This window comes from Onychostruthus taczanowskii, unplaced genomic scaffold, assembly GCF_017590055.1.
Source record: "Onychostruthus taczanowskii isolate IOZ18803 unplaced genomic scaffold, ASM1759005v1 scaffold12, whole genome shotgun sequence".
Taxonomy (NCBI): domain Eukaryota; kingdom Metazoa; phylum Chordata; class Aves; order Passeriformes; family Passeridae; genus Onychostruthus; species Onychostruthus taczanowskii.
This window is the reverse complement of record NW_024498351.1, coordinates 9,991,041-10,015,190: the sequence shown is the minus strand read 5'-3', so window position 1 is coordinate 10,015,190 and position 24,150 is coordinate 9,991,041. Positions and strand designations below refer to the sequence as shown.

At 38.8% G+C, this 24,150-nt stretch overlaps 1 protein-coding gene across 9 annotated transcripts in view; it reads right to left on the bottom strand.

The window, feature by feature from the left end:
• PALLD (palladin, cytoskeletal associated protein) overlaps positions 1–24,150 on the bottom strand; it is a 189,576-nt gene that overhangs the window by 18,663 nt on the left and 146,763 nt on the right. For 5 of the 9 annotated variants that reach the window (XM_041427871.1, XM_041427873.1, XM_041427874.1 and 2 more), the window contains 5 exons: positions 20,076–20,765; positions 5,834–5,969; positions 3,413–3,514; positions 2,810–2,860; positions 1,198–1,419 (listed from right to left, as the gene is read on the bottom strand). In XM_041427871.1, the coding sequence (XP_041283805.1) occupies positions 1,198–1,419; positions 2,810–2,860; positions 3,413–3,514; positions 5,834–5,969; positions 20,076–20,765 (1,201 nt within the window). The remainder of the gene's footprint in view (positions 1–1,197; positions 1,420–2,809; positions 2,861–3,412; positions 3,515–5,833; positions 5,970–20,075; positions 20,766–24,150) is intronic. The other 4 variants (XM_041427875.1, XM_041427879.1, XM_041427872.1 and 1 more) reach the window with 3 other exon arrangements.

Genomic DNA, 24,150 nt, shown 5'->3' with positions numbered 1-24,150 from the left:
ACATGAAAATTTGGTTTCAGTCAGACTGAGCTTATCTTCTCAGTGTGTGTGTCCAGTTTGAAGCAGGAGTGCTTTTTTGATATAAATATACTGATCTACCCCGCTTATTTGGAGTGGTTCTCATCATGTTGTGCTCTTGGAGCACAGAACTGGATTCCTTTCAGATGAAACTAAGCCAGAAAATGTGCTCCAAGAATTCTTCTAGTGTGCATCTGCTTCAGTCTGTGGGACGAGATTAGAGCTAGCCTGGAGTAAAACCTTCTGACATGTGTAGGGGTGGATATCTCATCCTAGAGATTTTCTTCCTCTGGTCTGCACTCCTTGCTGATGTAGATGTAGCCCTAGTTCTCTGTTGCTCTTCCTCTGGTACCTCATAAAGTCCTTTTTTAAAAAAAATAACAGCTTGTACACTATCATTCACATACAGCATTGGGCATATAAAGTCACTTGCATTTATCTCTGTTGGAAATACTAAGCACCCATAAAACTTACACTAGATGTGAGATTTGGATGTGAGTGCTTCTGTGAAGGTCTTATGTATCAGATAGGGCATCACTGATCTTGTCTAAGAAGATAAGAGCCCCTGTCCACGAGATGTCACTGTGAGAGCTGCGAGGACTACACTGGCTTTGCCAGGGGAGTTGAAGAAGCTGCTGCTGTTTGCCTGCTGCATAATCAGTCAGTTGATTGCCAAACAATTTTTGAAATGGTTGTATGCAACCTATCCAAGGAGGGCATTCTTCCAGACTACTGACATCATGCAGCTGGTACTTTTACATTTGCTACAAGGAAATGCTTCCCAAGCCCAACCCATCCTCAGAAGTTCATCATAAAACCTCACCATCATGTCTCATCTTGCTGTTGGGATATATGGGAGTTTATGGTATTTTATTACTCCTTCTTCTACATTCCAGTAAAATCCAGTCTTGTTAGTGTGTGTAGATGCCGAAGAATGAGAGATACCATGCTGGCTTCTGAACTAAAACCCACATATTTTTGCATTAGCATGTTACCATGCCTGAACTAATTACCCATGCTAGCAAGATGAGGTGGCTTTTGGGACTCCTATGCCAGCTCACATGAGGCTTTCTAGCATTGCACTGCATTCTGTGCCACAAATGTACCCTGAAAGGTAATTCTGAAACCAACACAGAACTCTTCAGAGAAATTCTAGAAAGATTTACTGTCTTTTCTTACCTTTGGCTTTGGATTTCCTGCCACTTTGCATGTAAATGTGACTGGCATTCCCTCAAAGATTTTGTAGTGCTTCAGCTTTATCTCAAAATATGGTGACATGCTGTTATCAATAGGTTCATCTCCATGTTGCACTTCATCATCTGATTCTTCCACAGGAGATCTCTCCAGCCTGTATTCAATTTCACTGATCAGCCTTTGCTCAAAGCTGGAGACTTTAGATTCCTGTCAAACGAGAGGTAGATATTAGATACAGCTTCAACACATTACTCAGGAAGGTATGTTCTCAATGTTTGGATTTTTTAATTTACCAATCTTTAACAAGCCATTAAGTTTTTACATATAAAAGGAAACTGTATCTTGTTGAAGAAAAACACTATAATCCATGTCTCCAATAGCTTCACTATGAAACAATCGAGACATCTGGTATGAGGCAAAAACTGTATTTCATGTTGACTTAAGGTCTAATTTATAAGGGGAAAGTCAGTCATTGGTTGCTTTCTTTCCATTTAAAAAAATCCTATAAGAATAAAAGTATTCTGAGGCAGTTCATAAAGACAAAAGGAACACACTAATATTTCCTTGAGGGTACAGACAGATTTTAGGGTGGGTTTTGTTTCCAGATGGCTAGAAGACCATATGGTTCACATCTGCTATTTGCATAGAACTCTACCAGAGGCTGAACCAGAAGGATAAAATTATTTTGTTTACAGTTGGCTGTAAAAATGAGGAGAAAAATAAGGGAAAATTGCAACAGTGTCAGTCCATGATAGTTGTTTCCCTTTACTCCTGTTGCTGTGGTCTCCTGTGTGTGGGATCCACCCTTAGAAACAAAATTTACCATAACTGTATTGAAGACATAGCAAGAAGAGCAGAAAGGTTCATCAAGTGTAAAACACTCTGACTTGCTTGAATTTGTTATGATTTACTGATATATACTGTTATTTGCTTTCTTGAACTGTTACTTTCCAGAATTCCTGCTTGGAATCTTACCGATAAGAGTGAAAATGTCAGACTGTAAAATAGCTCAGAAGCAGGAAAAAAAATATTAGTCAATGTTTCTCTCAGTCAGCAGAAATTCAGACACTCTTTCGAATGACTTTTGGCCACTGTCTCTGACTCTTGTTGTACTTAAGACAGAACATGCATCCCATGGAAAGTATTCTTTCACATCCCCATCCTCTGTTGCTGTCTCTGCTCTGAGAATGATGTGACATGTTTCTGCCATGGGTTACAGAACCAATCATAACCCTCGATAATTGCAAAAAATGGTAGAGGACAGGAATACCTTGCAAACTGCAGATAGTTTTAAAATTTCTTTTTTTCCTGAAGTGCACCATAAAAGTAAACCACGAAGAACATGACAGTTAGTATCATGTCAGTGTAGATTATTGTTACAGCACAAAGATAGTGGAGAACACGCTGATTGCTGTTAAACTGTCTGCACTCAGGCTTCTAGAACAACTTGAACATCCCCACAAATGGAGTGCAGCCCAATTCTCCACAGTTATTAATGTTAGATGACCTCTTGTTATTAACCAAGAACAGCAGAATAGAAAGGGGAAAGAAAAAAACCAGACAAAAACACAAGACAGAAAAAGGTGAAAATTATAACCTTTTGAATATCCATGGGACTCACTACAGAAGCACCAACAGAGCGAGCTTCCTGCAAGGGTAGAAGAAAAGATCAAGAGGCAGAAAGAAGAACAAGAGATATCCATGACAGTTCCTCAGTTTTTATCAGGAGAATGTACTTTGTGCAGCACCATAAGCAAACGAATGCTACACATTTCTGAATAGCAGCTCTGGCATCTGAACAATGGAGAGCGTGTACCTGGCCTTTCAAGCAGACTTTCTGTTGTGGTATTGGTCTGCACCCAAAAAGCGCCTATTACACAAATAAAGAGAAGATGGTTTCAAGATAGTAGATGCATTTCTGCCTTGAGAGACTTAAAGGTCAGGACAGAACAGGATAAATGGAAGAGTTTAAAGCAGAAAGCAGACATTTGAGAAGTCTCAACCTTATGGAAAAACTGAGCAATAGACATGTGAGCCTCCAGTTTATTTCACTAATAGATAACATATGACTTCTGTAATCAATAACCATCCTATCTTGTGTATATTTGTCATCTTATATAGGACTTTATTTTAATGACAATCAGTAAAAAAGAAAAACTGAAAGGCATTTTTTCCTGTGAATTGTAGAGTTATGTGTCACCTGTATAGCAGGATCTTCTTCTGGCTCCTGTATATTGAAGACAGTTGCAGCGCTGTCAGCTCCCAGCAATCGACGAGCCATTTTTTCCTCATATGTTAATCTCTGAACAAAAAATAAAATGGAGATGAGAGGGGAGGCAAAAGAAAGAAAAGATACTATTTCTCCAACTACAAAGTAGTACACAGTAAGCAGTGCTTAAAGAAATGTTGATAAAAGAGAGCAGCAATATGTTTCTAACAGAAATTTTCTACCACAGTTTGTAATGCATTTTTTTAGTATTACAAGTTGCTCTTTTGGCTTAAGCAACCCTTACACTGACTCTGCCATTTGTTTCCATCCTTGTGCCAGGAACTTGGGTAGGAATGAGCAATAGGAACTGCTTCAATCATGGCCATCAGAAGAGGGCATATCAAATCATCCCAAATCTTATCCAAGTCATTCTGCTCAGTTTTTACGTTAGAAACATGAGGCAGAAAATACTGCCAAAAATTATAAGGAGATTCTACTCTACTTGAATATTTTGTCCAAAATACAGAAAAATGTATTCTTTAAGATTTTCAAATTTCTATTTCTTCCTACTCTTTCAGAAATCGAAGAGACAGCTTACAAAAGACAATTTACACTAAGAAGAGAAGTCGAGTTAAAGGAAAATCTTAATGCATAAATCAATTATTTAATTACTAGTTTTCTTCCTGCATTTATGAATGCATTTCAGACACTCTCTTACAAATCAACATAGCAAAAAATGCAAGTTTGTGGAAGACAAACTCATTTCATGGTGAAATACCTAATTTAAAGAGAGAAATTAAAAATGAATGAAGAATGGAAATTGTAAACATTAAATCTACTTCATGTTTGCTTTTTAAAAAAAGCTCATTTAATTAAGTTTTGTCTTAATGTCATATTGCAGCTAAACCAGCAGGCTGAAACCATGGCAACTAGATAGCAGTATTGTCTTGGTTACAAGCATCTGAGAAAATAATGAACTTTTCTTCACTTATATTTCTTCTGCAGTCTCTCCAAGTGTGCACTGCCTTGATTACATATACAGAATTTACCCAAGACAGGAATCTAGTTTAAGCTCCCACATCATCTGATCACAGTTGGTCTTTTTTTTTTTTTTTACCTTGGGCCATGTGGGCATTCTCAGGACATTCCATTCATTTGCCCAGGCCAAACATCTCCCTCACTTTCCAAAATAGGCATTGACAGTCATTCTCAGCCCACTTCTTTGGAAAAAACCAGGAACTAATACACTATGACAGTGATTTTGCTTAACTGCTGCAGAAAACTGCCAAATGCTGTGCAGTCAATGGAGAAAGGTAACAGCAGCAGCAGACACTCTGAACATTCTCCCTACTTCACTCCACTGACCTTATTAAGAACCGAAATGGAGCAATGTTGATAGACAGTCTAACTCAATGGGCTTTCTTGAGCTACACCACCACTGTTCACAGCTCAGACCCAGTAGCAAACTTAGTAAAATTCTGGGCATTGTCCTGAGAAACGAAAAATTCCACTTCCTTTCAAAGTGACACAAAAGCATCCCAAGATATTCAGATTTTTGAAAAAACATTTTATTGACAAAAGAGGGGTGACAGTTTACATTTTAAAAATTACTTTCCTCTTAAAAGTAATTCCTGCTTCAAAGATAGTGCCTTAGTAACTGTAAAAACTTCTTAGGGAAGTTGCTTCTCATCAACACTGAGCAGGAAGAATTTGGTATTTTATCTTTCATGTGTATCTTAAGTGAATAAAAAGAAAGAGATATCTTTGTGGCTGTGCATTTCCATTGCTTGATATACTCATTTTACCTCATTTCTTGACTCTTCAGGCAGGTCATTAACTCTTGAGTCTGTAAATTAGTACTATGGGTTTTTTCTGTTCTACTGGTCAAAATTCTACCTGTCAAAAGAAGCCCCCCAGCTGCACAATCTAATGACGCCTGATACCAACTGGGTTGTTTTTCGTGATGAACTGCCTTGTCCTCTTCTGATACCCAGTTACCACCTACTGCTTCCCCCATCGCCCAGTGGCTCAGCACAAGGTAGAATGAGCCCAGCCTGAAACAGAGCTGTGCATGTTCATCCACTCAGTAAAGGACAGTCGAAAGCAAATGGCCCTTGAGGCTCAAAAAATCCTGGAGGTACAGACTGTGCAGGCTTCTTATGCAAATTCACCATTTTTGCGACCCCCGTTGCTTTAAGTCCAAGTAAAGTTGTCAAACAGGAGAAGGAATGATAGAACAAAATGCACGCTATCATTCCTATTGGAAATGCAGTTTTGAAAATCCAATTAAAAATTATAAATACATAAAAAGCAATCTACAACAATTATTTTATATGCAGCATTTCTCAGAAACTACCAATGGTGCCCACCCTCACCCACTCCCATTTCCCAGGGTATTTTATATTTTTATACCGGTTGCCCGTTGTTCAAAAGGTCTTCTTTGAAGCGAAGTTTTCTCTCCAGATCCTGAATTACAGCATCTTTTGACCCTTGAATCTCTTCATCTGATGCTATCCTAGCAGTTCTGCCTGTTTTCTTGGGAAATCCTCTGCAAAACAGTACAAAAAAAAATCATGAGCTTTCCTGAAGTCATTTGTATTTAGGAATGTATCTGGAATCACTGCTATTAATGACAAAAACAACATTGTGTCTTTGAAACTAGAGGTCTGACATCTTTCTTTCTATAGTGTCCCTACTAACTCACACTACTGGTTAAATGGTTAGTTTAAGGACAAAGATGAAACTATCCTTTATTTGTGCTTTAAATAGTTAAAATAGCCCTCAGGATTGCTTGGCAATGGCTGTAAACATCATACACTCACAGATGAGCAGTGGCAATAAATCAAAATGAGAGGAAACATGAAAGAGAAAGCACGACTAGATAAGTGGGGATGGGGATGGAAGATAAACTAGGTTCCTATGAAGTACCAGAAAAATAAAGATCAGGAAGATGTAAGATAAGGCAGTTAATTATTAATTTCTTATGTTATTTATTAACTAATTCCTTGTAGAAAATTTGCAATAACTGCATAGCTTCATGTTTATTCTTCATATCTCTTGAACAGATTCCCATAAGGCAGCATATAAATGCTGCTGCTCAAAGAAAAGCCATTCACAGTGTGGGTTACACTGGGAAAGAGAAAAATCACTTCTTGTGAAGCAGTTCTCAGCAGCAAGATTTCCCAGTGGAATAGCAATCATTTAGCAGTTCACATTCACAGGGCTACTTTATTCCTCTTACCAGCCTACAGGATAGGACTGCACTTTCAGCAATTTTCACTCCCACTTTCTTAAACAGCATGGGAAATTTTATTTTTACAGACTGCACTAATATTTAATACTTTTCAGTAATGTTATGATGGCTTTATTGCTGGAAATGCCCAATATGGGTGGTTTCTACTGGAGATCAGCTGTTCTTAACACAGCTGTGAGGAAATCAGCATTGCTGAAGTTTCATATTTGAAAATTGTAGCACACCCCATTTCTCCAGTGAAGTCACACAGGATTGTTTAAAACACTGATAACTGGTTCAATATCAGTTACAGGGTCTTTATACCTTTTTTGAGTAAATAGGGCTCAGCCCCATTACATGGGAATGACATGGAAAACATGGAATTGAATCAGATAAATAGACAAACTCAGATGACAGAGATAGAAAAAAAATCAGACTAGCATGTAATTGGCAAATTTATTTCCAATACCCAACTTAATAATTTAATAACCAGTGCCAAAATTCTAAACAAGACTCATACACAGATAAGAAATTTTCTGGGATAATATTAAATTCTATGTTTCTATGGTTAGACAGACTTCATTCTTCAGCAAGTGCTTTCAATGGTCATTTCTGGCATTACAAAAAATGAAAAAACACATACACTGTCAAAAGCCAAAAAGAAATTAGTTAATAGATGCAAAAGATAATAGTTGGAAACACTCCTAACTAATACATTTCATATTTCATTGCTGCAAGTAAATGCAAAATGTGAAAACAGAGAAGATCTTGTAAAAAGGACTGCATTTTTGCATTAAATCACAGCAGAAGAGCAGACATTTGTCTAATTTCACAAAGAGACAGAGAACTACATTCTTTGCCCTAGAAATATTCATCCGTTATCTGGTGACCACCAAGTAAAATAATTCCCTCAGCTTTCAGCTGGGGCTCTTTCTCAGTCACAAATAAGAAAGCAAGTCTCCTCCACTCTGTTTTGGGGAAGAGACAAGAAAACTGTCCCATCTACAGGGAGACAGGAGGCAGGGATAAGGTCTCTGCAAGAAAGAGATGCCTCAATAACTCCAGAAATTTGGTACAATAAATGTAAAGGAAGACGTGGAAGGAAAATGGACGTGAGAAGGTGGGGAGAGTGGATCAGAAGGGAATGTCCCTCAGGAAGGTTCAGCATGTGCTGGAAGGCCAGTGGGCAGGTGCCATCTGCTTCTCCCTTAGTCTTTCCCTTCACCTTCCAGCCCTTAATCACCTAGGCCAGCAGTGGCATGAAACCAAATTTTGTCCCTTTTTAGACTACCCCCCCCCCCCCCAAAAAAAAACAAAACTAAAATCCCCAAACAAACAACAACACTCACACAAAACAAACAAACCCAACCCAAAAAATCAGCCAACTTCAAGGCAGCAAATTTCAAGCTTGGCTTCACCTGTGCCAGCTTTTAATGGAGACATGCATCTTCCCTTGAAAATTCCAAGTGATACACTAACAAACAGCTTCCATTTCTCATTCTCATAAATTTTTATACTTGACTAATAAACAGAGATTTTCCAGAAAAAGGCCTGCTTATGCTTGGGACTCAACAGGCTGTAAAGGTAAAGTGTACAGTTCACCCAAGTAAGTCACAACAATGTATGAAAAAAAGAATAAGCTACCTGCTTGGGAGTGGGTTTCAAGAAAAGGATTTTCTGAAGCACTATTGATTATGTCTGAAAACAAAAACCCCTAAGCAAATACACACATTTTTCACAGGGAAATGAGTACCCAGAGAATTTATAGTTAGTGAGTTCAACATCTATACTAAACATAGAAAAACAATACCACAGTCTGTTTCTAAACAACGTAAACAACAAAATTAAAATTGAATAATGTTAAACCTCATGTTTATCTCTCTGTCAGGCTGAAGGGCATGCAGACAGGCAAAAAGAAGTAGCTTTAATACACTTGAGTTTATGGCTTCTGAGTTAGCCTTCAGGAGCTGCAGTAAGTTCCCTAATAAATCAGGGAAACAGTCTGGCTGAAATTTCTATCATATAGCTGTGTAAAGCTATTCAGTCTGAAAAAGCTGTTCAGAGATAACCAGTGATTTATTTTTCGATCAAACTGAAATAATATATTCCAATGAAGCATTTCAAAGAGCTCTGTATAGTAAGTTGAGCACTTAGGATTTTGGCCTTAATTGGAAAAGTGAAATAGAGAAACACATTTCTCAAACTGGTTGATGACACTTAATTTGCAGAGGCTGTAATTAATTTGCAGGTAACAACTGTCACTTACAATAATCTTCATTATTTGTCTAGAGGTATTCTAGTGATGAAACTCAGGAAAATGTTCAAAGCGTGATAGCAATGCTAATGGAAAATTAGCAGTAACACGTTAAGCATCTCTTGAGAATCTATGAAATTAAAACATGGAAAATAACACTATTATTTCAAAAGGGAAAGAAATATAATTCCAGGGCATGCCAGCATAAGGCATGAAACTGAGCTGTTTTCCTTTATTCCTTGCTATTAGACACTGAATCCAGTTTTACCACTGCACTTCAAGAAAAATACAGCAAACTGGAAAGTTTTAGAACAAGAAAACTACCACATGGTTTTAAAAGCATAGCTTTTGTGACAAACTATGTCACACATAGAGAGGCAAAAATTCTTGTTTATTTAGTCAGGAAATTAGGAGAAAGAAGATAGGCAAATAAAATTAAATGTCAGAAATCAGACAACAGCTGACATCAGAAAAGAGCTGGTATTTAATCATTCTTCGTGCCCATTGAGGATGATAAGTCACAATAACTTGAAGAAGAACAGGCCTAGCTTAGACACAAACAATGCAGAACTCTCCTTCCTCCACTCTACAACAGTGACATTTAAACCCTGGAGCAAGTTATGTAGCAAAGCTACATAGGAATTTTATTTAAGAACAAGGTATTCAAATATGACAGCAATGGCCTGGGGATCCTGGGTAACTTTTAACAGGAGGCAGAGACCTTAACAACCTTCCAGATCTCTGGTTTTGTGTCGGATGATCCCGAGTTCTGCACAGTCCATGTGGAAATGTCACCCAAGACCTAGTCAAGGTACCTTGCCTGAAAAGTAGATTATCGTCCCTTTATTACAGATTTAAGCAAGGAAGCAGTTGGTTTAAAAATTTAACTGCAAAAGTGAGCACCAATCAAAATTTCTTCAAATACCTTTGGAGAGCTTCTCTCTTTCTCTTTCAGTACTGTTTTAAATTGGGACAAAAACCTCAAAGCAGTGCATAAGGAAACACAGCTCTTCCTGCAGATGCTCTGTTTCCACCCCCTCCTCAGAATCTCTTTCTCTAAATATATACACTTTAAAAACTGTCCAAATAGATATATGTGTGTGTATATATATATATATATATATATATGCATACATACATACCCCACAGCAAGTTAACTCTTAAGACATACATTCTTGGGATGAATTTCAAAATGTCTACAAAGCAACGATAACAAATAGAAGGACTTTAGTAAATCTATCTTCCCAAGCACAGATCCTTTCAGCCTGAGTAATGGTTTACATGGCAAGACAGCCTGGCAGCAAACTTTCTTCAGCTGCTTTTGCAAATATTTTCCACCATCCTTACATGCCCTTATCTGGATGCATTTAGCTCCAAAGATCTGTGTCCTCAGTGACGCATGAGCTTTCTTTCTGTCTTCTCTCAGGGATAATATCAAACAAAAAAATCTGCCAATTCATTTATGTATTTGTATGTTCACTCTTTGCCCAAGGCAAATTCTAGATTTAGTGCATTAAGCTAGCAAGAGACAGCATATTTCAGGCTATTGACAGGATCAGTCTTGAGCACACAGCCATCACCACAAATGTGCAGAGAAATGAACAGCCTTGAGAAGTAGGCTGCAACTCCTATGGATTTTAAGCACCTCTGAAACATACATCACCTAAGTCAGTGGGGGCTTGAATCCAGATGTAGATAAAAGCAGAAATGTTTGAATTCTTTTGGTCAGAAAGGGTGCAATGAAATGCTAAAAACTGTCATCTTAATTCACACAGAGATTTTTGACAGCAAAGATTCTTGCAGCCTTGGCTTGGCTCTCCTTAGTTTTGAATATTTGCCCTGACATTTGTTTAGAAGGAAGGCCAAACCAGCAGTACTTTTTATGTTTTAATTACACAGAGTGCATGCTGGATGCAATTCCCTCTTTTCCTATGTACCTTTTACAGTGTAAACAAGGGCAACAGGCTGGCTGTTGTTATCCTTCCAAGAACAAATTCCTGTTTGCAGCCAATATGGCTTAGTTTCACAGAAATCCAAATTAATTCTCTGGTACTGAGGTAATGAACAGTAACTTGATTTTTTTTTTTTTCTTTTAAAACTAAAGCCTTCCAAAAATACAGCTAATTCCTGCTCACTTCACACATTTTTCACTTACTGTAAAAGCAAAGTTACTACAAGCACTGTAAAAGGTCACAAACTTTGAAGCTGCAGCTGCATAATAAAATTGGTTTAGCCTGATCTTGTCATACATGCTGTGGAGACCAGGAGCTTCAGCTGTGTCCAGTAATGTGATGTTACACGAATCTGAATTAAGGGAATGCTTGAGGAACAGACCTGACTAAGGATGACTTCCAGCAAACAGAACAAATATAAGAAAAGTTCAATTATTTCTACCACCCAATGTTCTGAAACTATAGTTGAAAAAAATAAATCATGTCTCAGCATTGGATAGGGTTAAGACTGACATGAATAATATAAATTTCTGAACATGTTTGATCGCTCTTAATGTTTAGATAACAAAGAGTACAACTCACCTACAAAGTGCATGCCTGTTACCCTTTTTTTTCCTCTAAAGTTAAATTTAAAAATGCATTTTTTACTCATGAAATGAAGAATTACTACTTTTTCATTCCCCTGTTCAGTTCCTTCCCCTCCTGAGCAAGCTATCTCTCTGCCTCATGCTGTTCTGTTTACCGTACCATTTGCATTTCAAAAGATGTGCCTATATTTTGATATCAAATCAAAAATCAAATGCCTATTTTGTAATCTGAATTTCTGATTGTTACCAGCAGTATGCTAGAACTGATGATCAAGAAGAAATAACTAAAGCACCAAGTGCTCCTGAATGTAGAAAAGGCTGGCACAATCCTCATAGTCATGAAATCTTTAGAAGAACAGGTAACTGCTAGAAGCATGTGAAGAAAAAGCTACACTGGACTGGGAAAAGGTGTCAAATCCAAAATATCAACCAGTTCCAGTTGATGTGGTGTTACTGGCTAAGGTCTCCACAACTATCAAGCACTGTACCTTGTACAATGTACATTGTATCAAGCTTTCACATTCACAGATGTTTTTGTGGCATTCAGATCTGTTTAAAATAAAGAAGTTATAAAATTAAGTCCCCTGAAAAGAAAAACCTGCAGACCAAAACAAGCATCGAAGCCATGCTGTGAATAGCCTCTCTGTCTTTTTAACAGGGAAATACATGTACTAGTTCTCTTAGTCAAGTTCACTGCCATCTTCAATATTCTTAAGTATCTGCAAGTACCATTTTGAAAAATAACTGGATAAAAAGTATCTTGAAAATTAATACTTCCAGAGGCAACGATTGTCAGGATACTGTTATTTTGGCTAATGTCTGTGTGTCTCCCTGTTACATCCTTGAGCTCTACTTTTGCACAGCTTTAATTGATTAGATCTGGGAACCTGCTTTTTCTAAGTTCAAGTGGAACAAACATGCATTCATCATATCTCAGAAAAGCTGATATGGATAGGTATTTTATGATAATCATGTGCACATGTCTAATCAAAAGGTGCAAAAACTGCAAAAACAAAGCCCCCAGTACGAGCTGTTTCTTAGCACAACCAACAAGAACTGGTCTAATATCACAGCTAATATCACAGCGTTGGTATAACAGCCACAAGTAGTATCCAAGCTATGGGAAAAGAAAATTTTCAAGAAAATTTAAACAAAAATGGTTTAATGGACAGGAGCAATAGCTTAACAAAATTGGAGGTTGAGAATGAATGCAAACCCTGATATTTTCTGGAATTTTTCTAGTTACAGCAATACTTGCCTTTAGATATGTTTTCCCAATACATTATCTGGGAATACCTCCAGGTATGACTTTTTTTCGCAGCAAAGAGAGATGAAGAAGTCTCTCTCTCTCTCTCTCAGAAGCAAAGAATACACCCTGACCTGTCTTCTCAGTTTGATGTTGGAGTTCTTGATCAAGGTATTTCCTCACACATATCACAATTTTCACATCAATCATACTGCAGATAACCTCCATTTTTAGAAAGTGTGACAAGCATAACTTACAGAATCAGGAAAAGTGTAAGTCCCATCTACATAGGACAGCAATGCAGTTTACTCTAAAATGAAATATGGCTTTTGTGCTGGGAGAGTGTTGAAGGCTGTAAGATAAAAAGATGGACAAATATATTTTTCCTGAGTGGTCACCATCACTGCCAGTTGACTAAAGGAACAGGGTGATTACTAAAATATTTGTTTCAGTTCCATTTGAGACAGAATGCAATGGACAAGTCACAGTACACAGCTGCAAGAACAGACCAGCAGCTCTGATTCAAAGGAGAAAAAAGTGCAATCTCTTTCTGATATTTCTCTTCTCATGATTCCCACATAATCTCCTTTATGATTTGGATGTTCTAAAGGTCGCTGAGACAGCAGTTAAATTTTGTGTAAATGATAAAAACAGCTTATTTAATTACCTTCTACAAGGTAATTTGGACAATCTTGCATTCAAACAATGCTTTCTTTTCCATTTTCCACCCTTTTCCAGAAAGCAGTAAATAAATATTCATGTTTTTTTTTTTACCAATTATGTACAGTCAGATTTTTTTCCTGTTTTTAACTAAGGTAGTATTACTGAAGATATCTACTTTAAGAAAAGGTCTGCTTTAAGGAAAATCATTAATTTTTAAAGTTGCCTTCAAAAGAATATATGTATAGCTAACAATATATATTTTTTATACTTAGAAAGAGATCCCAGTTCTCCAGGTTGGATAATTCCACACCCTTTAGTGGCAGGTTTTATACTTTTTAAAAGCAAATATTCACTGAATAAATAGTCACCAAATACTTCTCATGGGCTAATTTGTGCTTTCACAAATGCTCATATAAACATATAATGTATGTGCTTAGCTAGAACTTTTAGGCATACTTATTTCCATTCCTTCACATGTAACTTGTTGAGTTTTTTTCTAGGAGCAGTGAAGATCAGTTTCTAGCTTCTATGAACTTAACCTGCCTCAATTGTACGTTTCTGTCACGTTAACTCTGTTCCCTGAAAGTCTTTTGGTACCAAAAGCTAATCTGAATACAACAGATCCACCCACCCTGGAGTTTTCTTTAGGTAAAGAAGGAAAGAACTGAGATTTTTAAGAGCAGTGTTCAACAAACTTACTCCAGCCAAGTTTTACCTCAGAAATTACTGACAAGTGCTCATAATTCCCTTAAGTACTTAATTAGCTATGCAGTTCCACCAGCACTTCTCTTCTGCTTAATAACACAATGCTCTAGCAAGACACAAAGTCTATCAAATCTACTCCATTAATAAAAAAAGTTATTGCCATAGCCACAGCTTGAAAATGCTGGTCACTACAAAGTGTCTAGAGCTAACTGGAAAATTGAGATATAATTTATTCAAGGGAAACACCATATTGTTGTAAATAAATGCTTAAAATATTTAAAGATTAATTAGTAGGTATTAATGACACAAAGCTTCCTTCTGTTGTTTCAGATGTCCCAATAAAATATAGTAAATTCACAAGTAGGTATTCCCATAATACATGCAAGACTGTAAGACCACATGCTATTAAAAAAAATCCAAAACAACGAAACCACAAAAAACTCCATTCCAAACAAATTAACAATTCCCACTGCAATTTTTCCAAATCTATCCTAATTTAACTGGAAATAATATTCATTGGTTCAAACTGGTTTAGCTAATGCAGTCACTTCCACAGAATCTCAGGGTTGAAAACCAAGGAAAATGTTGAAACATTACTGTGGTATTTACTGTTCATGGGCCCACAGAATACAGGAATTGAAGAGAGGGTTAGAAATGTTTTTACAGAATCATAGAATATTCTGTGTTGGAAGGGACCCACAAGAAAAACTGAATCCAACTCCTGGCCCCACACAGGACACCCCAAGAGTTACACTATGTGCTTGAGAGCATTGTCCAAACACTCCTTGAATCCTGTCAGCCTTGGTGCTGTGACCACTACTCCGAGGAGCTTGTTTGAGTGCCCAACCACCCTTTGGGTGTAGACCCTTGCCCTAATATCCAACCTAAACCTGCCCTGAGTCAGCATCAGACCATTCCCTCAGGTCCTGTCACTGTCACTACAGAGGAGAGATCAGTGCCTGCACCTACTCTTCCTCTCACCAGGGAGCTGTAACTGCAATGAGGTCTCCCTTCAGTCTCCTTTTCTCCAGGCTGAACAGACCCAGTGACCTCAGCCACCCCTCATACACCTTCTCCTCAAGGCCCTTCACCATCTTCACTGCCCTCCTCTTGACTTCTCTAATGGCTTAATGTCTCTCTTGTACTGTGGTGTCCAAAACTGCACACAGGAGTTGAGGTGAGGCCACCTGAGTGCAGAGCAGAGCAGGACAATCCCCTCCTCCTTGCCTGGCTGGGGATGCTGTGCCTGATGCCCACCAGGGCACAGTTAGCCCTGGCTGCCAGGGCACAATGACTTTCTGTCAATCAGGGACCCCGGTCCCTTTCCAAACAGCTGCTCTCAGCCCTCTCATCCCCCAGTCCTCTTGTATATCCAGGGTTGCCATATCCCAGGTGCAAAATCTAGCACTTGCCGTCATTAAACTTCATACAGTGGGTGATGGCTCAACCCTCTAATTTATTAAGTTCTCACTTTAGGGTCTCTTTGCCTTCAAGTTAGTTGACAGTTCCCCCCAATTTAGTATCACCAGCAAATTTACTTAGTATTCCTTTGAGTTCTGTGTCTAAGTCATTTATGAAGAGCACTGGCCCTACAGTGGAAATGTATGGAACCCCACTAGGGACTGTTTGCCAGTCTGATGTAACCCTATTTACTGGAATTCTTTGTGCCTGACCTGTGATCCCATTGAGCATCCCTCATATGATGTGCTGAACCAGCTGAATGCTGGATATTTTTTCTAGAAGGACACCATGAAAGACAGTATTGAAAGCTCAGCCAAAGTCCAAAAAGATTACATGAAGAGGTTTCCTTTGGTCAGCTAGGTGGGTTACCTGGTCACAAATGGAAATTAAGCTAGTCAAACAGGGCCTTCCCCTGATGAAGTCTTTCTGGCCAATGACTGCATTATCCTTCAGGTGTTTTTCAGTAACTCCAAGAGTAATCTTCTCTATAATTCTACCAGGCATTGAAATGAGACTGACAGACCTGTAGTTTACTCTGTGCTGTTCTTGAAAACTGGGACAACATTAGCCAGCATCAAGTCAAGTGGGACCTCTCCAGATTCCCAAAACAGTTCAAAAATCATTGAGAGAAGCCTTGTAATGACATCAGCCAGCTCTTTGAGGATTCTTGGATGAATCCCATCAGGTCCCATAGACTTACAGAGATCCAGCTGGAGCAATGATTCCCTCACAAGTTCAGAGTTGACCCTGAGTTTATAATTCTCAGGATCCTCATTCTTCAGCTCAGGATACTGGGACCCCCACAGCCCATGACTGGTGCTGAAGAGAGCATTAACCGCCTCCACTTTGTCTCTGTCCCTGTTTGTATGATGAACATTCTCATAATTTAACAAGTCACTGTTATTTCTGGACTGCCTTTTGCAACTAACATATTTTTAAAAGTTCTTTTTATTGTGCTACATACATAGTACTGGCTGGCTTCAGCTCTAATTGAGCTTTTCCCTCACAGTTTTCTCCCCATGGAGGCAAGCAGCATCTCTGTAGTCCTCCCATGTCACCTTGCTTCGGCTGGTCAAACATTTACTTTTTTTGCTTTACCTCTAGAAGATCCCTGCGCCTAGCCAAGCTGGCCTTCTACCTAGACTGCTGATCTAACATTTTGGAATTGCAGGCTGCTGTGCCCACAGGAGGTGGTGCTTAAAAAGTCACCAGCACTGATGGACCCCAGCACCATCAAAAACATTTTCCCAGGCAACCTTACTCATTAGTTCCCTAAGCAGTCTGGAGTTTTAAATCCAATTGCTTTGTGGTTGCTGTGGCCAAGACAACCACCGATTTCCACTTCAGTCATAAGATTCTCTCTGTTAATGAGCAGCAGATCAAGGAGGGCATCTTACTGAGTTGGTTCCCTTAGTATCTGCACCATGTAGTGATTATCCATCTGTTTAGGAACCTTCTGGACCTGCTTGTATTAGCTGTATGGCATTCTCAGTTAACATTGGCCAAGTTGAAGTGCCCCGTAAGGATAAGAGTGGTTAACTTAGAGGTGTACCTTAGTTCCTCATCAGCATCACCATTCTGGGTAGGAGGTCTGTAGTAAACTCCCATGATGAAATCTGCATTACTTGTTTGACCCTTAATTCTTAGCCAGAGGCTTTTGACCATGCCATTGCCAATTGTAAGCACCATTCATTCCAGACCCTCTATTACATACAGTGCCAACCTCCCTGCCTCTCCCTCCTGAAAAGCCTGTAACCATCCTTCATGGCACACCAGTCCCAGGACTCATTGCACCAGTTTTTGCTTATGCCAATGATGTCATATCTCTGGGACTGGGCCAAAGCTTTGAGTTCCTCTTGCTTTGTCTTGCATCTCCTTGGATAGATTTCTCTTTTAAGTAGAACAAATATGACACATGCATGGGAAAGCAAATTACCAAAGAAAGCTGATGAAGGGAAGGTTTGACTCCAAGAGGAATAACAAAGACTACTGGTTTGTACACAGCCACAGGGAACTTTACTGGTGCTGCCTTTGACCATTTCCAAAAATAACTGCCTCCACCTTTATTCTGCTCCTACCACAAGACAAAACTGAAATAAATGATGCCTACCAAGTTCTACTTTTGAGGAGCAGATCTGTAGTTGTGCCCAGATCTAGCAATGACAAAGTCTTTGAAGATAAATGGCTTGACTAGCATTTCAGCTGCCAAGCAAAACTTTGAACGCAACAGTTTATTTCTTGCACCCAGTCTGTAAAGCACACTGTCAGGAAACAGCATAATCATTTTCAACCAATAGATCTTGGAGACCATGGCAAAATGGTGAGACTACAGGCTGAAGTTATGGAATAGTGTGTGGAGCTCAGAAACTATGTCTCGGAAAGATAAACATGTTGAAGAGAACTTGTGAGAATGGAGCAAAAGACAAAGGAAAAGAAGCAAAAAGTGAAAGGGGCCAAAAAAGAACTGAGGCTATAGCACAAAGCAGAAGAGACCTAAAGCTAAGGGGGAAATGGAGGCCAGGGGAAGAACTGCCCAGAAGTGATATTAGAATTATGGGAAAGAGAGTGATTTACTCAGCAAGACACACCAGACATTAACCTACACAATAACATGAAAAAGGAGAAGGCAGGGAAAAATTGGCATCAAAGATCAACAATAGATTATGGCTTTTCTGTATCACACAGTACCTATTTTACCATGTTTTAGTGTTATAATTCAGATGACAAATGCTCACTGTGTATATATATACATAAACACACACATATATATACACACACAAATTATACACACATACATTCAGTATAGTTAACACGATCCAGCTCCCATCTGGACTTTATTTCCTGAGGGAATGCAGAAAAACAGCCAACTACCTCATCCTCAGCTCAGACCCCGAGGTTGCTGCCTTGTTGGGGGCGGGGAGGGAGGAATATAGATAGACAAACCATCATGTGCATACCCAGACTGGCTGCTGCACTTAGGGAAGTGAGGAGCACAGGGAAGGGGGAAAGATCTTTGCAGAGTTGTTTCTCTGCCCAAAGATCAAAGGGAATGAGGAAGAACACAACTAATGCTTCAAGTGAGAACATGTATCCATAAGCACAGAGTAACAGGGAAAGAGGGACACAGCAGAGGCTCAAGCTGCTGCTATTACCCTCACAGCACACTGAGGTGAGCTCAAAAATTAATCCAGCTCTTGTCAGAGCTGTATAGCTGGACTAGAACCTTTTCTTGGAAAATCAAGGGTAATGGCAGGCTTCAGTGGGCTGTGCTTACTGGTCAAGCTGTCAGTAAATTAATCATGCAATTTTCAGTGCCCAGTATCAATAGTGAAACTCAGCCAGTGCAAAGCACACGGTAAGACAGAAATCACAACTATTATGACTGCAAGGGCAAATTGCACTATTTATTAATTTTTCTCCTAAAAATGTTTTATGACCAGCCTCCATAATGAGCTGTATGAAACAAATCAAGATAAAGAAATGCTTTTTAAAACATATATATGACTTATTACTTTGGTATCTGTCCTCTTTCTTCTTACTCTTCCTCTTCATATCTTGGACTGAAATAATAGAATTTCCCACTGCAACAGTATGTAGCTGAGCAAGTCACCTAGATACTGTAGATATGTTTAGACAAACTTCTGGACAAAGTTATAAATAAGCCTTGGACACAGCTATTCTCATTTTTGTTCTTCAGCATGTCTCTTTGTTCTCTAAGGATGGAATGAGAGTCTAGTGCCAGTGGAAAGAAAAACTGATATATGATGGGAGCTGACATGCTCCAAAATACTATTTGGGCCTTTAGAGAAGACAAAAGGAGAAAATAAGTGTGCAGAGTTGTTAGGGATAGGGATTCTGTTTGTTTTTATACACTGCTATTTTAAATCCCTCCCTAAACACTTTCCCAAACTTCCTCAGAACAAAATCTCTAGCCAAAGCAAATGAACTGTTATGGCCACTTTGTTATCAGATGTGTACTTTAACACTTGTGTTTTCAGTATCACAAAGCTATAGGGACTTCTGAAAGACACTCTTATTACTTGGTATTTCTCTACCTGCAGATGAAATAGGAACACAAGCTGCAAATATCACTGAATATGTGACTTTAAAAGAACTGGCCCATGAGAAGGGTTTTCTTGGATCTCCTTCCACTGCCCTGAGCCTGCAGAGCCTTCTGCTCCTGCTTTCACATTTTCTTAAACTCCAGTTTAAAGCTTCAGCATCTCATCTTTTATGTTCCTACTGTAGGGCTCTTTCAGAATCTCACTTCTGTGAGGGTTAAAAAGTGATCTCACATCTCTAGCACAGAAGAACTTGCAATTTATTCACATATCTCCCTCTCAGATAACTGCTAACAGCAAAGGACTCTAGAAAAGCAAAAATGAAGCAAGCGCAATAATCTTCATTACAAGAAGATCTGTAATCTGCAGTACATCAAGGAGCCCTCAGATAACTGCTAACAGCAAAGGACTCTAGAAAAGCAAAAATGAAGCAAGCGCAATAATCTTCATTACAATCTGCAGTACATCAAGGAGCTCATCAGCTGATACTTACGGAGGCGTCACTCCTTTCGGGAGGCCTAACGCGTTGACAGAAATGGGTGGTGGCTGGGATGGCAGCATGGAGCTGAGAAAAGCTGCTGGAGACTGGCTGGAATTAGGAAATCTTGGAGTTGGAGACAGGCTGTGGGAAGGTGAAGAAAGTGAAGGAAGAGGAGGAGGTGGAGGAGGTGGAAGTGGAAAGGAATCACACACTGGGTATGTCGCTGTTGGACTAAAGACAGGTGGAGGTGGGGGTGGAGGGGATGGAGAAGAAGGAGACCAGGCATATTCCCCTTCTGGAGCAAACTGCTGAGAGAAGGGAGGAACTGGCACTCTCCCAAACTGTTTTTGAGAAGCAGTTGGAGACATTGGAGAAGGAAGGCTAGATGTAGATGACCCAGAAGATGGAGTCACATAACCTGAAGCAGGACTGATGTTCTGGGCAGCAATGAACTGCTTAGGCCGAGCATAGTTGAAGGAGCTGGAAGACTGCATGGTTGGGGAAGTATGAGAGTTAAGAATACTCATTGGCACAGGAGAGGTGGCAGACTGGCTGGACTCAAGCTCCTGGAAGGAGGGGGGAGGAGGAAAGGAAGGAGAAGAGGGAGGGTGCTGATGATGATCAGGTTGCTGTCGATACCACTGTCCACTTTCTTGCTCCAGACGAATTTGGTTCTGCAGCTGCTGTATTTTTTGGGGGTCCCTGTGGGAAGGAAAAATAGACAAAAAGATGATCAGACATGCAGTTCTGGCTGGGGAGGAAGTTAAAGTTCCACTGGTCTAGGGTCCAGGAAAATGGAGAGAGGAGGGAAAGTTCAAAGCATTTACACATGTTGAATAGCCCCACTTCTTCAGAGTTAACACATGGCTACAAAAGTCCAGTTTTTGTCCTCAAGGTGAAGAAAAAAGGGTATGCATAATAGAATTTAACAGTACCATCAATTCTTCAAAAAGGTAAATTATATGGCATTTTGAAGCACTTAGGATATTTTAAAGGCACAATCCAGATAATGGAATTCAAGGTAAAAGTACTGAAATTCTTAACTAGGTTTCTTTTTGTTTCTTGTGATTTTATTCAATGGCCTTGTTTGAAAAAGGCTGAAATATTTACCAAGTAACAACTTCAGCCGTAGCTGAATTTCTGCTGTAGCCTCTGTGGGCCAATCAGACAGCCCTGATTACAGCCATACTTGAAATGAGGCACTTGGAGACAAGGGACCAACTTCTGTGTTAGAGCCATCCATGTATATAGATGAGCAAAGACATCTGAGAAACATCTAACTTAGGGAAGCTGTGAACTGAGCTTCCCCAGGTCTTGAGTCCCCATTTTTATTTTCAACTGTAGGCCTTGAGATGAATCTTAGCAGATATTTAATATAGTTCTGAGGCATTGCAGTACTATCAGCTCAAATGGAAGTAAGAATTTCATTTAGAAAGGCAGAATTTCATTTAGAAAGGCAGAATTTCACTGGAAGAAGCATAGAGACAAAAAAAGTTAATAAGCAGGAGAACTCAGAACTCTTAATTAAGGGGGGAAAAAAATTAAAATGTAAAATGTTCAGCAGTGAAGCAAATCAGAGCTGGGGTTTTTTTTGTCTCAATACAGCTGTTTCAAAGACACTAAGCTCAAAATTAACTGTGTGGTCTACCATGTGACAATACATCAGACTGACTTGCTTAAAATTGTCCTTTTTCAGCTGGAAAACATAACTTTATCCATGAAGTTTCAGCATATGCACATATACCTTTTCTGTATATTTAATATATAAATACTTTATTGTATACAAGTATGTCATTGTTTATATATAATTTAGGTCATCTAAGCAGACATTTTAGAAGCAGTCTGCCTAATGCATGGCATATGAATGTGTGATTCTGGCACAACAATATACTTTTGTTGATAGCAACAAAATTAGAAATGGTAATAACATCATATTTTCCACTTGAAGATTAGTTTTGATATTCCAACCATCTACATTTCCCAGAAAACGTTTTCTGACAATAATTCTGCTGATGATCTCTGGCCAAAGAAGATTGCTTAGATAAGAAAAAGGAGAGCAAGCTGTTTTAGGGCAGAAAACTGAAAAATCAGTAACTTATACTTAAGAGTTGCCTTTCTTTGGCACTGTTGTTGTAAAGATGTTTCAATTCTAGCAATGTCTCACTAACAATACAAATTTCAGCACTTAAAAGGAGATTAACTTTTTTACTTAAATTAGCAACAAGAACATCTGAAAGTTACACTTCACTTCGTAAATTTTATGATTCATTTCTTAATGTTGACAATTGAGACTCCAAATTCCCATCAGTTCAACTTTTCACTCCACAGGATGCAGGCTGAAACTTATTCTTCTATTTTTGTGTAATTAATTAACAGTCACCTTTATTTAAATCAGTTAAAACAACACAATTTCAGTTCCTATCAGCATTCAGCTTGCTTAGTTGATGACAGAAACAGCTCAGGTCACTTCTGACTGGACAGATAAAACCCTGTAAGATTACTACTTACACCTCATTGGGCATCTTTGGCCTGAATATTTGCAGACCCACTGTCCAATACCTCTAAAATTATTAAGAAATAATAGTTATTTTATTTTTCATCAAAGTCGCCCTCAATTTTTTTTTTTTTCATTTATTACAGACAGACTAAGGTAAAAGAACAAAAAAGGGGAAAATTTAGCATTGTAAATAAGGTGTTGAATATAGAAGAAACTTAGCTGTCTCCAACACTACTATGTTTATCCAACATGTGCTGAAAGCAAGTAGGAGTGTCATGTCTTGAGACCTTTTTATTTGCATTTGCCAAATCACATGGTGCTGCGCCCGGCCAGCAGCATCCCACAAATGCCCATCTATGGCCCTGTGAATGCAAGTGCAGCACTGCAGCAGTGCCCTGCACTGCTGCTGACCCTGCCAGGCAGAGGCAGAGACCAGATTCAGGCTATCTCTGCAAAAGGGTGACAGGCAAAAAACGAGGTTGCTCGGGTCTCACACTAAGCATGACTTGAGGTCGCAGGAATATGCATGCCTGTAAACCAGGGTTTATTAGTCCAGGACAGTACTGACTCCAGTTGAACAGCTTTTGGTCAGCTTAGACTTCACCTAAATTGTTTGTTTGCTTGAAAAATAGCATGCAAACACAACCATTATCACATCAGTCCACGGGGTAAAAAACCACAAAGACCATCTTGGAGTAAATTTTCATGCCAGTTGTAAAAGTGCACAATCCTTGTCTGCAAAGGAATGTTCTCTCCCTCAGAGCTACTCTTTTAACATCAGACACTGCAGTATCATTTTCTCCAGAAGAGGTATCCTAGAGATGTGTCATTATGAAGAAGGAGAGGAAAGAATAACAATTCTCCAGTGTTTCTTTGGAACGACACCATCAGTGGTGGAAGTTCTACATAGGTAGATCCCTGAAAGATAACTCTGCTGTGACAAAGACAGGGAGAGCCCAGCTGCCAAAATTATGAAAATTATTAATTTCTCATTAGCAGGAAAACAAAGACGGGAATTAAAAGAGTTTAGGTTTTGGATGAGATTACAAGAAAGACTAATTTAATTGTAATTGCATCCTCTTTCCAATTACTTGAAATATGTTTTATAATTTTAAAGAGCACACGTGTATTCAGGGAACGCATCAAGCTTGTCTAAACAATAGAGCATAAACTTATTTTCTCATGTGGAATTTTTTTGTTTTGCCAAATAATTAACTATAACACTATAAGAATGAGCATTTAAAAGTAATTTTTAGCCAATTCAATCAGTAAATGGTAAAGGTAAGCAATTAAAAAAAATCATAGCTAGGCTAAAATGAATATTGAGAAATTTCAACTCACTAAAAAGCAGGCCTGGTACTACATAAATATATTCAAAAATTCTGCTTTAGAAGTTGTGATGTTTTTCCAATGCCAGGTATTCTTAACCAAGATATTAACATATATTTTCAGATTATTAAATAGGTATGCTAAAACAGTTCCAAAATGCAAGCAGTAAGGCAGTAAGATGTTAATGAAAGCAGACATCAGTTACAACAAATGAGAAGTTTCTGAGCCACGCTGCCTGTAAGAGTAGCTTTGTGCACAGGT